Source organism: Monomorium pharaonis, chromosome 3, assembly GCF_013373865.1.
Source record: "Monomorium pharaonis isolate MP-MQ-018 chromosome 3, ASM1337386v2, whole genome shotgun sequence".
Taxonomy (NCBI): Eukaryota; Metazoa; Arthropoda; class Insecta; order Hymenoptera; family Formicidae; genus Monomorium; species Monomorium pharaonis.
The window spans coordinates 7793560-7809312 of record NC_050469.1 but is presented as its reverse complement, the minus strand read 5'-3'; the positions used below and the strand labels follow the sequence as shown (position 1 = coordinate 7809312).

At 33.7% G+C, this 15753-nt stretch overlaps 1 protein-coding gene across 3 annotated transcripts; it reads left to right on the top strand.

The window, feature by feature from the left end:
• Window positions 1-5712: 5712 nt before the first annotated feature.
• Window positions 5713-14680, top strand: LOC105831958 (leucine-rich repeat protein soc-2). 3 transcript variants are annotated; one of them, XM_036283884.1, is made up of 4 exons: window positions 5713-6635; window positions 13105-13248; window positions 13399-13566; window positions 13982-14680. In XM_036283884.1, exons 1-4 carry the CDS (start codon window positions 6482-6484, stop codon window positions 14143-14145), a joined length of 630 nt encoding a protein of 209 aa, XP_036139777.1. In that variant the 5' UTR covers window positions 5713-6481; the 3' UTR covers window positions 14146-14680. The 3 variants fall into 3 exon arrangements, with proteins under 3 accessions (XP_036139777.1, XP_036139776.1, XP_036139778.1); XM_036283883.1 differs by lacking the exon at window positions 5713-6635 and adding an exon at window positions 9890-10704 and having other exon boundaries at window positions 13073-13248; XM_036283885.1 differs by lacking the exon at window positions 5713-6635 and adding an exon at window positions 9899-10704.
• Window positions 14681-15753: the final 1073 nt, after the last annotated feature.

Below are 15753 nucleotides of genomic sequence, written 5' to 3'. Positions count from 1 at the left end.
CGGACGGACGTCAACGGCGACGATGCTGCAGGGGCAACGTACTCTGTTTGGCGAGGGTGCAAGCCAAGGTGTCTCCTTCCCCAACGTTCTCCCTCTGGCGTTTCTTCTCTTAAAGAAGAAAAGAGACGAGAGCGGAAACCAGCCAACCAACGCAGAAGTTGCGGAGATACTCACTTCCTTCTGCCTGTACCATTTATCAACGTGTCGATAGATACAGAAAAGTCCATGAATCGAAATACTAAATACTATGCAATTAAAAAAATTGAAATAAAATAGCCATGTAAAAATATTTAGGTGATCGAAGAATACCTAAGATATAAGAATGACTAACAAAGGAACCTCGCGAACTCGAAAAATCAGATTTTAATTAAACTTGGCATAAATGTAGAGGGGGTGAATACATGAATTTAGAAGTTTTTAGTTGATGCCCAAAAACGATTTGAAGGGGTGAAACCACCCTTCAAAGTTTAGATGATTTTTGCGGTTTTTCGATATGTCGTAAATTAAACAAAATATAAAAAAATGTTTCCTATGAAAATTTTATAGTATAAATACTTTTATTTAACTATGCTATTTATTAAAAAAAAAATTTTTATAGTTTTCTTTTTTTTTTCCGAAAAATGAATGACGTAGTTAAATGGAGATATTTATGCTGTAAAACTTTTGTATGAAACATTATTTAATATTTTGTTTAGTTTACGAAATATATCAAAAAACCGCAGAAATGTCTCAACTTTGAAGAGTGGTTTTACCCCTTCAAACCGTTTTTGGGCATCAATAAAAAATTTCTAAATTCATGTATTCACCCCGCTCTACATTTATGCCAAGTTTCATTAAAATCGGAATTTACGGATTCTCGCAAAGTTCCCTTGTCAGAGTATTGTAAAAATTTATTATATTCCGCAATCGTCAGCCTATTGCAGAAATTATTTTTTACAACACTCTGTGTATTGTAAAAATTTATTATTTTCCGCAATCGTCAGCCTATTGCAGAAATTATTTTTTACAATCTTCTATGTATTGTAAAAATTCAATAATTATTTTCCACAATGGTCAGCCTATTGCAGAAATTATTTTTTACAATCCTCTGTGTATTGTAAAAATTCGATATTTTCTGCAATTGTCGGCCTATTGCAGAAAATAATTTTTACAATGCTCTGTGTATTGTAAAAATTCGATATTTTCTGCAATTGTCGGCCTATTGCAGAAAATAATTTTTACAATGCTCTGTGTATTGTAAAAATTCGATATTTTCTGCAATTGTCGGCCTATTGCAGAAAATAATTTTTACAATGCTCTGTGTATTGTAAAAATTCGATATTTTCTGCAATTGTCGGCCTATTGCAGAAAATAATTTTTACAATGCTCTGTGTATTGTAAAAATTCGATATTTTCTGCAATTGTCAGCCTATTGCAGAAAATAATTTTTACAATGCTCTGTGTATTGTAAAAATTCGATATTTTCTGCAATTGTCAGCCTATTGCAAAAAATAATTTTTACAATGCTCTGTGTATTGTAAAAATTCGATATTTTCTGCAATTGCCAGCCTATTGCAGAAAATAATTTTTACAATGCTCTGTGTATTGTAAAAATTCGATATTTTCTGCAATTGTCAGCCTATTGCAGAAAATAATTTTTACAATGCTCTGTGTATTGTAAAAATTCGATATTTTCTGCAATTGTCAGCCTATTGCAAAAAATAATTTTTACAATGCTCTGTGTATTGTAAAAATTCGATATTTTCTGCAATTGCCGGCCTATTGCAGAAAATAATTTTTACAATGCTCTGTGTATTGTAAAAATTCGACATTTTCTGCAATTGTCGGACTATTGCAGAAAATAATTTTTACAATGCTCTGTGTATTGTAAAAATTCGATATTTTCTGCAATTGTCAGCCTATTGCAGAAAATAATTTTTACAATGCTCTGTGTATTGTAAAAATTCGATATTTTCTGCAATTGTCAGCCTATTGCAGAAAATAATTTTTACAATGCTCTGTGTATTGTAAAAATTCGATATTTTCTGCAATTGTCGGCCTATTGCAGAAAATAATTTTTACAATGCTCTGTGTATTGTAAAAATTCGATATTTTCTGCAATTGTCGGCCTATTGCAGAAAATAATTTTTACAATGCTCTGTGTATTGTAAAAATTCATCACGATTGCGGAAAATGATGAATTTTTACAATACACAGAGTGTGGTAAAAAATAATTTTTGCGATAGGCTGACCATTGCGGAAAATTATGAATTTTTACAATACTTTAACAAGGGAACCTCGCGAGAATCCGTAAATTCTAATTTTAATGAAACTTGGCATAAATGTACAGGGGGGTGAATACGTTAATTTAAAAATTTTTAGTTGATGCCCAAAAACGGTTTGAAGAGGTAAAATCATCTTTCAAAGTTGAGACATTCTTGCGGTTTTTTGATATATCTCGTAAACTAAATAAAATATTAAAAAATGTGTCATACAAAAGTTTTACAGCATAAATACTTCCATTTTTGGGCACCAACTAAAAATTTCTAAATTCATGTATTTACCCCCTTTACATTTATGCCAAGTTTCATTAAAATCTGAATTTTTGAGTTCGCGAGGTTTCCTTGTAAGTAATTGAAAAATACATGAGATCTAAAGATGTAAAAGTTCAAAATCCTCAAGGATTAGAAAATTAAAAGCGCGGAAATCTGAGAGCTTTGAGATCTATCGAAATTGATGTCTAATCCCTACCAGATAATGAAGGATCCAAATATTTAAGAATCTAAAAATCCAGAGATTTAAGAATATAGAAAATGCAAAATTATATTTAAAAAAATTCAAGAATATTGTATCAGTACCACAGCTATTGGATACCGCGCAGTCTCGGCTCTTTCTCCCGCTCTGTTCTTCGTCATTTTATGTCCTACATCGCACAGAGTGGCGAAAACGACGAAAGAGAAGTCATGGGGGATTTTAGTCCGCGGCTGTCTATTTTCGTCAGCAAGATGTACGCGCAGTATCCTCTGGACGCGAGCCAAGCACACCGTGGAACCGTATAAACATTTTGTCCCTGTTGAGCACTGAGCTTCACAATGAATGGAGAGCAAAGTCCTCTAACGAAGCGCTCGAGTGGAGTTGCAGACAGCGGCGAAATTTGTTTTAACAGCTCGCTTTTGTTTTTCGTCTCCTACGAAAAATATGCGAGATTTCAGTTACAAATAAAACATTTTTAAATAAAGATTAGCGAGATGCGAAGACAATCTGAAACGAAGTATTTTATTTTACAACAGACTGAATACATTGCTGATGTTTTCAATTAATGAAAAAGCAGAGCTTTTGTGAATGTAATTTATCTTTCAAAAATAAAAAGAAATAACTTATCAACAGATTCGCGAAAGAAAGGCAGTCGATTTCTCTCTTCTTCGAGATCTCGGCCAAAATTAAACATGACTGCGTATTCGCGTTGCTTTGTGTCGCGAGACGCGGTCAAACTTTTGGCAATTTGGCAAATTCCTCTGGACACTTGCTTGATAATTCACCATTACAACGAAAATAGTGACGCACGTCTTTACTACGACTTCTCAAATATTACACTAAATTGCGCATAATAAACTGAACATTGAAAAATTTTAATTCTACTGCTAAGAAAAGTGACTTAATTTACGTTCAATTCTATTTTTTAGCAGTAATTTTAATAAACAATTTTTTTATATAATTGTCTTAAAATATATTCAAATACTTGCAAATTTAAAAAAAATTACCTATATGTACTTAAGAAGAAAATTTATGCTATCTCAAGAAAAATATATTTTATCAAAAAAAGCCAGAATAATAGATAAATTGAATTTTTGTTTTAATTTACTCTTAAATAAAATATTGAATTATTAGGATGCAATTTGGAATAAATTGACACTTATGATGAACTCATGATAGATTTGCAGGTATATTAACTATTATACAGATATATGAATTTATGAAATATTTGAAATAAATCATATTTACTTAATTCAAGTAATCTACAATGTGTATTTTTCTGTATATGCACAGAAGTTTAATTTAAATCAATTTCATTTGTTTCATAAACAATGAATGTATTTTAAGACTGTTATCAAAAAAGTATTCTTTGTAAAAATAACTGTTACTTAGAAGAAGAAAACTAAAACTGAGTAATCGTCTTTCTTAACGCTAGAATGATATTTCTTTTGCGTGTAGCACGTGATAAAAACGGTATATATTTATTGCACGCTTTGAATTATTCTACGAATTCTCTTTTATTTTTCTGAAATAATAACATTGGTAGAGAAATATGATAAAAATACTTGAGTCATATCAATTAATATTTAAATTTTAAGTCTTGTAGAATAAATTTATTAAGTAAAAATAAAATAATGTATTATGTTTTAGCAAAGATAATGGAAATCCGGATTGACGCAGTGGGCAGTTTGCCCCACCGCAACGCAGTTTATACAGTATTATCGATCTTTATTACGCACGTCGGTTTGAGTGAACAAATTTTGCACATACACTCGGAAAAACAGGATGCGCTGTTCCGTGTGAGAAATGTATCTTCTTATTTTTACGAGTACTCTGACTCACGATCTTTTACTCTCGTTTTCCATTTATTTAGTGTCTTTCTCTAATTATATACATTGTACGTTGAAAAATTATATTTAAGATATTTAAGTTGTAATTGAGAAAAATATTTTTATAGTAGAAAGAAGTACTTTTTAAGATTTCTTTAACAACATAAAGTGAAAGTTTTAATAAAAATAATAAAGTAGTTTGGAGAAAAGACATAACTTGTTTGTGAGAATTTTCTTTGTTTGAAAAGTTACGCAGTAAGCTTGATACGTATCAAACACTGACATCGAAGCTTTTTTATTTCGATATGTAATCTGGATTTCTTTTTTAACGATACTTCATTAGCTTGTGATTGCGATGCAGTGAAATGAATCATGTCCTATGTTTCGCAAGCAAAATTGTGAATCTCAATTATTAAGCTTTAACCCTTACGCTTAATTTTTTAATGCGCAGATTTTTTTTTCTTATAGAGATCTTAAATCTTTTTGTATTATAATTTTCTTAGTATTATCAATTAGTGCAATTGAATTTAATTATTGTTGAATTCTGTATGATTTTAAAATTAAAGGATTATTTAATAGAATCTTTTAAGAAAATATTCTAAAGAAATATTAAATATGTTTTTATTAAAATTAGCTTTTAACAGTTAGTCTGTTTACAATTTTATTGCTTTTTCTTTTTAAAGAAAGCACGGAACAGTTATAACAGACATAATTTTAAAGCAAAAGTCTTAATGATAATTTTAGGGAATCTCAAAAGCTCAAGAAGATTCCAAAAAAATCCTAAAACAATAGAAGAGAAATGAAAACTAGTAATCTTAATGCAATTTTAACTCGGAAAACATTCAATTTAATAAGTACTATCTTGAAATGACAATTTAATAATTGACAATTTTTTCAGCGAGTATCGAAACACAAAAGAGATCCCGAAGAAGTCGTGAAACAGCAGTAAAACCTTGAATAAACGTGATTCTAATGCGGAAATCCCGACGTCGAATTTGACAGCTTGCATGTCGCGGAGTGCATCTGGCTGCGTTTGTTTTCAAACAAAGAGAGGGAGAGTGAATACACACGCACACAAAAGTAGTCAGCTGTTTTCGAGACGCTTCTCCGATGGCGGGGAGAGTGGCGAAGGCTTAAATAGCACCGTGAACACTCGTGGAGGCAGTGTTGAACGGAGTTACCTGAACCGGACCTCGGTCGTCGTGGTAGCCTTCAGATAACGAAAAGAACCGAGGACCTGCAAAGCTCTTGCAAATCGCGCAAGAAGTCAATCGGACCTACTATTACGCCCTGTTGAAGTTCGCTCGCAAGAACAAGGATTCCTCGAAAGTCGCGCTCCAGGACTTCATCCTGCGGACTTTGTCCTAAACTTTAATCAGAAATCGTGTGAGATCCTGGAAAACCTGTTCGTCCCAGCAAAGAAACCTGAAATCTATTTTTTTTCTTTAATTCGAGTCAAAAACGTTCTTCAAATAGAATTTGAAAGAAGTTTCCGTAAAGAAAAATATCCTTTGACGACGTTGGACTCCAATCTGCATAGATTTCCATCTCGGCAAAATTTTCTACGCAGAAAACTTGATCTGAACTGAGTTTAAGTATAGTGGATTTTCCCAATCTCTTCATCCAGCTGAGCTTCTTTTATCTTCGCGGATGAAATCTTCACCAGTGACTCGCAGCGATTAACCATCAGTGGATGTGAAATTTATGAGAGGGATAATAGCCGTTTGATTAAAACTCGTAGAATGTTCTTAGAGCGATTGCAATAGGAATCTATTAAGAAGACTTACTGCCGGAGTGGAGTAATTACCCCTCGGCGAATGTGCGAAGATCAGTGCTGATTTTCGACAGACTTGGGAAATTCACGTTCGCGTGCTTATTGCTGTAATTTGTAATCTGTCGTAAAGGAAGTGTTAAGAAACATGAGGCCACCGTACAACGAGGAAGATGTGCAGCAGCTCTCGCAGGAGCAGGGCGAGAGAAATGTCGCAATGGCGGTCTGCGTGCAACTGGCAGGTCGGGCGATCATCAGGGTGATTTCCCGATGTGAAGAAGCTCAGGATAATTGCAACCTAGGTAAGACTGAGGAACACCTGGTGTAAAGTCATTTAGAAAACATTTTTTAATCTTGAAGGAGATTTTTCTATAATATTTATAAAAAATATCTGAAATTTTTGCAACATTTCTCTTAGACCGCTCAAAAATAACTTGCATCTTAAAAGGCATTTTCAATTTTTTTCGAACTACGAGTTTTAACGAGTTTCAATCCTAACATGTAGCGGGTGTCTACATTTGACTTGTACAAGTTAAATACAAGTATTCGATACGATAGACAAAGAAGTTTTTGATTTGACAGATTTCCGCCATTGCAAATTTCGGTCGAGCATCGAGTCGAGTTTTATAAAAATCACCTATAAAAGGTTTAATTATTTTACGAGGAAGCCGAGGTTATAAACACCATATATGCATATGTCAATGTCGACAATACTTCCTGATTCGAGATAACTTGCACCCTTGCCTTATCTGTAACGCTGTCTGCGCATACTGTAACCTTGATCAACGCTTTTGCTGTTTTTAATGTGCCGGTGCATGTGACTCATTACCTTTCATAAAACGTACTTCGTAGATTACAATTGCCCAGACTACAATCACAAACGCAGAGAGATAATTTAATGCGCACTTAGGAACATTAAAATAAATTCACGAACTTTTAAAATTTAAAATATGAAGTTTAAATCGTGACTTTTTTACGCGAACGAAAAATTGCGGAGATGAGTGAATATTCGCGACGTCTCAAACGTTTAGAATTGAAATCAATCTTCGAAATCTCTATCTTTGAAATCAAAAGTCTATAACACGCAATCAGAACTTGTAAAATGAAAAATTTACAGTGATAAAAATCTAAAACAAAATTTGTAATGCCAAATATGTAACATTTTAAAACATTTTAATACATATGTCATATTCAGCGTCAATGATAATAAAAAATGTAATGTCAATGGTCTATTTTATCGATGTGTTTTTATGTTTTAATTATCATTAAAGGTTTAATATTGATAATATAATAATTATAGTAGCGAAGATTTGTTATAAATATATGACTATAAATCATGATTAGAGAAAGTTCAACAAATCTAGAAACTGGATATCCATAGAACGCAGTTTCTACGATATAAATATAAGATTCACAGCGTAAATCAATTATCGCGATAAAAATGACGAGTGGCAGGTGGTAGAGCACAATGCCATTCGTTTCTGCGTATTGTCGCGCGTTTAATATTGTCTATCTTATCTAATGCATTATCGGTGACTCAGTTTGTTTTACACGGCTAACGAACTCTCCTACTTTCTTCAAGATTTGTGATACGCTTTTTCTTACATGCGCGCATAACGCTGCAATTACGCATTGGGGTGAAAAAAAAAGAAAGAGGAAGCGAGGAAACGGGCTAATAAAAATTGATCTACGATCACCGAGCGTCGGGACGCAGCGTATTGGCGATTTCCTGTTGCAGCTCGGTGAAAAAAAGTTTATAACATAGTTCCGTAGAAAGTACGGACCATGCCAATGACGTACTCATCGCGTAGAAGCAATCACATGGTATGCGAGGAACATTTCCGTTCCACTTTGCAATTTCAATATTTATTTCATTAAAGATAAAGAGATACAATTAGATCATAATGAGCAGTGAGCAAGAAAAATTACGAATGGCAAAAGAACTCCGAAAGTCTTTCCTTCTTTTTTTTTCTCAATTAATTTTTCTCGGATCTACCGCTTATGAAACAGATCACACTGATGAAACGATAAACCTCAGTGCAAACGTTATGCAAAAAAAATTTGTATTGTGGCATCAAGACATTTAGATATCCTGCTGACTTTTTAATCCAGCAGATTGTTTATGTAGACATTAACTGTTATTACAATAACTAATAAAGTTAAAGACCGTACGAAGCTCCCAGCGATGATGGAGAAGTTACGCGGGAATGGCTAAATAAACGGGTGGCGTTTCTCGAGCATCAAACTCGAGGATAAAAGTGAAATTGCTCGTCTTGCAACTACGGCATAGATAATTGACTGGATAAACATTACGTTACACAACGGCGCGTATCCGGCCTTTGTCTCTTTCTCTCTTTCTCTCGCTTGCACGAACCGCGCGGGACAGCCGCGATCCTCTTTCAATCTGGACGAACATCTTCGTCTGAGAGTATCTTCGGGACACCCGATGTACACGCGCACGAAAGGTCGATCTCGGAATAGTAAAGCGGAGCCTTGGCAATGCTGATCTACGCGCTCCGAATGTCGCTTATATAGGAGGCTGATTCCTCCTTTATGCACCTTCTTGTTGTTTAGCTTTACATGCAAATGCGAGATGCGCGTACTGTACAAATATTGAAGGATTGGAGGGAAAATAATATCGCATTCTCTCAACGGATATATTCTAGATCTGTGTCTACGAAAAATCGTGTAACTGCAACTGTCCGAAAAATAGCAAAAGACAAATTCATTACTGAGTAAAGTTGTTTTTAAATATAAATAAATTTTGAGCTAAAAATTGCGACATTACTTTTATTCCAATCTAATAAAATGACAAAGAGTAACTGCGTAGCAATAACGTCAGCGATAAAACTCTGGTATAATAGATTTCCTATGAATCATCAAATTTAATTCTTAATTTCGTGCAACTACAATTGTACAAGTTGGCGCGCAGCAAATATTAATTTAGCTTGTAAATTAGATCAATTAGATTGTAAATTAAATTTTCAATATTGCATCCGGTAAAATAAGAAAGTGAGTTTATTTCGTAAAATTCTTTTTTTTTTTGTCACGGTCGCGGCAGGCACATAAACGCCGCTCCGCTTCAGCGGGTATCGGAGCTAAAAGCTCCGTTTTGCGCGGAGGAAAGAATCTCGTGCGAATCCAGAAACGTAGGAACTTTCCAACGTGAAACATATAAACTCGTCTACGACGCGAGAGGTTTCCGTATAGGGCCCGGCGACCTTAAATGGCAGCTTGCTATCGGGTCTCTTTTACCACTTTTTGGCGAAGAAAAACACGCACGTTGACTACCCGCGGGAACAGCAATAGCGAAAAGTAACTTTCGTACCAATTGCACAATGACTCTCATAGTAATTGCACAATTCCCCGTTCGAGCGCTTATCTTTTTTAATTATATAAGACGTCCCGCAACATGATATAATCCAAATAATTGGATTAAAAAGAAAGCTCAATTTGAATCCAAATAAAAATTATTTGAAAGGAACGGAAAATACATATAAAATAATGTTCATAAAATAATATATAATGAAAAAAATCAAATTGTATAATAATTGAAAGTCTATTGTATAATAATTGAAAGATAAATTCAACTAGTATATGTATTAGAAAATGAACAAATTAACATTCTTGTTAGAAATTATCAGAATACGATTAAATCCTTCTTGTTAAATGTACCAAAATCTTTTGAAAATGACGTTAAATTTATTTAGTTAGATTAGCATAAATGTGAAAAAAACATCTGCTAAATATAATTAAAAATTTTATAAATACTAATCAAATTCTTACAGTTAAGTCCATCAAACGTTTCCAATTATAAAATATCAGGTTTAGATAAAAAAAAATGTCGTAGTCTCAATAAAATGCATTCTACTATGTATGTCTTATTGATATTAAAATTAAAATATTTAAATAAATTCCGACGTCGATTCAACGATGATTCATTTACCATTTTTTACTAAGCTTTTTCAACTGCCGGGAAATGACCCATGAATAGATAACAATTTGACGAATTTTTATTTATTCTTACCTAAACTATGTTGAGAGAATCTCCACAATTTTCATTAATTAAGCTTTTGTGACTACTCTATACCTCCGATTTTGTTTATCGATTCAAAATGCACTTAACACAATTATTGCGCGCGCGCTCGATCAGCTGTCGAGAAACGTTCGCGGAAACTTCCCCTCGATAAACCGGCGATTTCCGAGAATGTGCCGTGAGATAGGTATCATGGTCGTTCAAGTGGTGGGACGTACCGAAATAAGTGTCTCAAAGCCGCGTCCGGTTAGTCAGTGCGGCGACGGCCAAAATGGCGCACGCCGTGACGAGAGTGATTCTTCGCTGCGAGGAGGCGCAGGAGAACGAGAGTCTCGGTAAAGGAGATACAGAATTCGGTGAAAGCGATCGCTCGCGATTCCTTTTGCCCGCGCGCAAAATAAAATTCGCTAGGAAGAAAGGTCATTAATCCGCGACGGACCCGTCGTGAGGAGGCTTCTACCACCGGGCGCCCGCGCGTTTTCAACGCGTTCCGCATTGGTGCGCGACCGGGACGTGGCGGAATTACGAAAATGCAGCTGGAGTGGCATACGAAAAAATTTCATTGCATAGATTTTTTTTTCTCGCGTCAGAGGTTTCGATATTTAACAAGACACATATCTAAAATCGCGACGAGAAAACACTTTAATTGTTTATTAAATACAGTATCCAAAAAACGTCTTGACGAATATCTAGATTTATAGAATGACAACTTTGTCTCTCTCAAACCGTAATGATACATTGAAAAAAATTTCCAAACAACAGAATATTTATGATTATGATGCAATTAATATGCTTACAATAATTATGATAAGTATTCATTAATATCATGAATACTTATTATAAATACTTTATTGTTATTTATTTTTTATAAATATTATATGAATATTTTTATGATATACATTGTATATATATAAATCTTTATGATCTGTTTAATTTAAGACAAAAATATTTATAAAATATTTTGGGGTAAAAATTATAAAATATTTTAAGAATTATTATTAACTAGCTATGCCCTGCCACGCGTTGCTGTGGCTCTCTATTCTTATGCTACGTTTTTTTTTTTTCAAATTTTCTTTGCTTTTGTTGTTTAACTTTCAAGAGCCTTGCTTTACTGTTGCTCTTTTTATTTTATTTTTGAATAAGTATTTATCTATCTTTAATAAATCTAATATTCACGTACTTCTAACTTTTTTTTCTAAAAGCTGCCATGGATTTAGAAATCCATTCAAAAGACTGTTTTAAATAAGTTTTTTTCAATAAAATAACAACCATCTTTATTTTTCTTATTACCTTAATTTAAACACAATAGAAACATTCTTTGTCTCTCCCGGTCTCTCCCCGTCTCTCCCGGTCTCTCCCCGTCTCTACCCGTCTCTCCTCATCTCTCCCGGTCTTTCCCCGTCTCTCCCGGTCTCTCCCCGTCTCTCCCGGTCTCTCCCCGTCTCTCCCGGTCTCTCCCCGTCTCTTCTTGTCTCTCTCGATCTCTCCCGGTCTCTCCCCGTCTCTCCCGGTCTCCCCCGATCTCAATGAATGTTTGATTAATGTAATCAAATATTTAACAATTTTTAATTATATTAATAATATCCAAATATAAAGTAACAAAATGATTACTAAATATTATTAAATATTTGATTATATTAAACGGACATTTAATTAAAATTATTTTATCAAAGCTTTTGATAATTATAATTTATAGTTTATAGCCTTGATTATTATTAAAACTCTTTTCATTGTAGCTTTGTTATGGGAAACGAAGGAAGAAAACTATTTTTCTAAATTACTACAATTTCACTGGGAATTTATCAATATTGTTCAACCACATGAACTGTTAACAAAATTCACGTTTGGATTACTAAATCACACAATTCTGCGGTTCGTTATTCTCCCGGAACCGCGTGCTCCGATGTTATAATGATCGCGATGATTGATAAATGTATAATGAGAAATACATTTGTTCCGTAACACACGTTCTCGGCTCCCGCGTTCAAGTTAGCTTCAACGTAGAGACGGTCTTCCGTGCTGGAAACCGCGCCGGAGAAAGCGTGAAACATGGTGCGTCGACGTTAAGTGCACTTTCAGTAGTTATGATGCGCTTACACTGGCGTTTTCCCATTTTTTTTCAGAGTATCGGAACACTTTTACAATGTCATTATTATGCAGTTTAGCCGATACGCTGTCGATATCTGATCGCGGGAAAGCCTTATATCTTTATTGTCAGTTTAACTTCATAAGAGGAATTCTATTTACGCGCCGAAATAAAACGTATAGGAAGGCTAAAAATTTATATTATTTGTAAAAAGAGTTACTTTATTTCATCTAATTTTTTTCTATTAAATGTTGATAATAATATTACAATAAAAAATATTATTACGTGTTTGGAGAGAGGAGAAAAATTTATATAATGCATAATAGGATATATGTCGAAAGATACAAGACTTTTATTGCAATAAATAATGGCCTTCACTTTCATTATTTATGAAGGATGCGCAATCGGCCTCCTGAAATCAGAGATATTAATTTTTCTTTCATTCTTAAAACACGATATCCATTTCGTAGAATTTATTACAGAAATTGTTTGTAGAATTTTTTACAGAAATGAATTTCGAAAGTTTATTCTAATATCGATATAAGGCAGAAACTTGACGAGACCCCGAAAAGCAGTAATTCAAAGTAACGATGTTTTATGTTATTTCTTTTTTTCAGGAAACTGTACGTTCTTTCGTTTTACTTTTTAGACTTGTCGGAGTGCCAGCTCATGCAAATCCCGGACGCGGTCTATCACCTGATGCGGCACACGGAGCTGAAAAGATGCGACCTTTCTGGCAATGTGATCACTAAAATCCCGGCAAAGTTCGCCGTGAAATTCTCATTAATCACTGGTGAGTGTGCAAGTGACCCGCAATACAAAGTAGTTTTGGATTACTTTTTTTTCTCATTTTCATCTTCTTAAAAATTGTCTTTAATAGAATAGATAAAATTCTCGTTTAAAATCTCGTTACATTATTCAGCAAAACGTGTATCATTTACAGAACTGAATTTAAGCCACAATCAGATGAGCAAGCTGCCGGAGGAGCTGGCCGAGCTGCAAGCTCTGGAAAGACTCGATATCTCGCACAACACTTTCATCGCTCTACCATCTGTCGCCTGGCGGATACCGCAGCTTAAACGACTCCTCGCAAACAATAATTTTATCATTGGTCAGTGTTTATCGACTTAACGTTATGTAAGATTTTCACCGCATATCATCAACTCAAACGATCAACAATTAACGCAATGTATCATTCTCAAAATATTTTATTATTAGGATAATTTTCCTATTTTTTTAAGAAAGTACCCTAAAATTATTTTAAAATACTATGCAATTATTAAAATATATTTTAGGATAAATGAAAAATATATCTATATCAGATATTTCATTTTAGATTAAAATATAATATAATAATATATGATTTTGAATTTAATTTCTGATGTTGCATATTGATAAAAATCCCACGCCAGTTGTTTCCATTTCCATAATAAAAACAGAACAAAATTTTCATCTATTCAAATAATTTTGCATGAATACGTTTCTTGAAATGATGTTAAATACACATCGTTGGTTTTATTTTGTAGAGATCGACGTTGACAGGCTCAGGCTTGCACCTGCCCTCGAATTTATCGACCTGCAGGGAAATCCGCTGCCACCGAGATTGCACGACCTCCTGCGCACTTTGACTAGGATTACAATTGAACTTACTCCTCGGCAGATCGAGGATTGGGAAGACTTGAACGTTTAAGCCCTCCTTCCTCAAGCAAGAGCAGCCCATTTCGCAACGGAAGACAACGGAGAAACAATTTTGTCCCCCTGCGTTCTTTCGCCGAAAATTGCTCAAGAACTAGAAGTAAAATCGACATTTTGTACAGTGATAATGCGAATTGTGTGATAATGGGTGCCGCGGATCGCCAGTCGATACGAAGGAAAGATCCGCTTGTATGTTTTATAAATGTCACTAGTGATTTGTACTTAATTGCTGCGGATCCGTTACCGATTTTGCATGGAGATCGCTCGATCCCTCTTTTTTTTTCTTTTATACCACGTGGATTTTGAAATTTTATCGCGATACCGACGCTGTTGTGATACTTGAATATTTCGATCATTGAATTCAAGGATTCTCGGATCTCATTTATAAATTTTTTGTGAATATATCAGAGCGCTACTAGTTTGCAATCAAACCTTTGGATTATAAATAATTTTAATATAAAATAATTTAAATAATTTTGAGGAACTCTTCCAAACCTCTCGAATTTTTTATGCATATCTCTATACATGCAAATGTGCGATCTGTAAAATTCAAAAGTCTCGGATTTACATAGCTCAAGACCTGAAGAAATATTTGCAAAATACTATCCTGTCGTTCATGAACACAACTTGTATCGACTGTATTTTTAACGTATTATAATTTTGTTCGTCAACGTTACGGACAGTTTACCGCTATGGACTGCCGATTATATATGTATGTGTGTGTATATATATATATATATATATATATATATATATATATATATCATATATAGTGCAATAATTTAATATTTTGTACTCGAATAAAAATATAACAAAATAGATAATTTTGCAATTTAATGTTACTATACATTTATAATACATTAGGAAGCAATGTAAAAATAAAGATTCCATAACGCTTTTGTAAATTCTGAGAACATTTTCATATTTTTTTTATAAATATGAAAAAAATTAATGTTTTGCATAGTGAGTTTCAAATAAATTCTGATTTTGTACCGCGAGTACAAAGTATTAACAACGAATGACGAAAATACTATTAAGTAGCTCTTAGCGTTTGAATATAGGATGCCCCGTAAAGAAATGCAGATTTGCAAACGTAGGTCTGCAAAAGTCTCTTTTCCACAAGACTCTCTCTGTGCGCGTTCTACGCGTCGAACAGTAATTACAATTGTAAATTCGTTTCATCCTTCTATGCTTTTGATCTAGTCAGTTTCATTCTTGGACGTATAAATCTTGAGATTTATAACCACGATTATAAACCACGTAGCTTTGTTGAGTCTCAGATGTACGCATAATTTTCAGGCATTTAAAGAATTTCACAGATCCCCTGAACTTATAAAGTCTTGATTTTTTAAGTTTTAAATTAGGAAAGTATAAAGTATAAATGCGTAAATCTCCAATTTTACACATTCATAGATCCGTAGAAATTTGAATATAGCATGAGACGACACAACAGCAGGAAAACTACGCATTTTTGCAACGGTATTTTTCAGGACACTGTTCCTAGTCTATGTATCATCCTATAATTACAGTGATTACTATATCGCAATTTGTATTCTATTTATATGAATGTATCCTATTCTCGTAAAAATACGGGTCAAAGGAG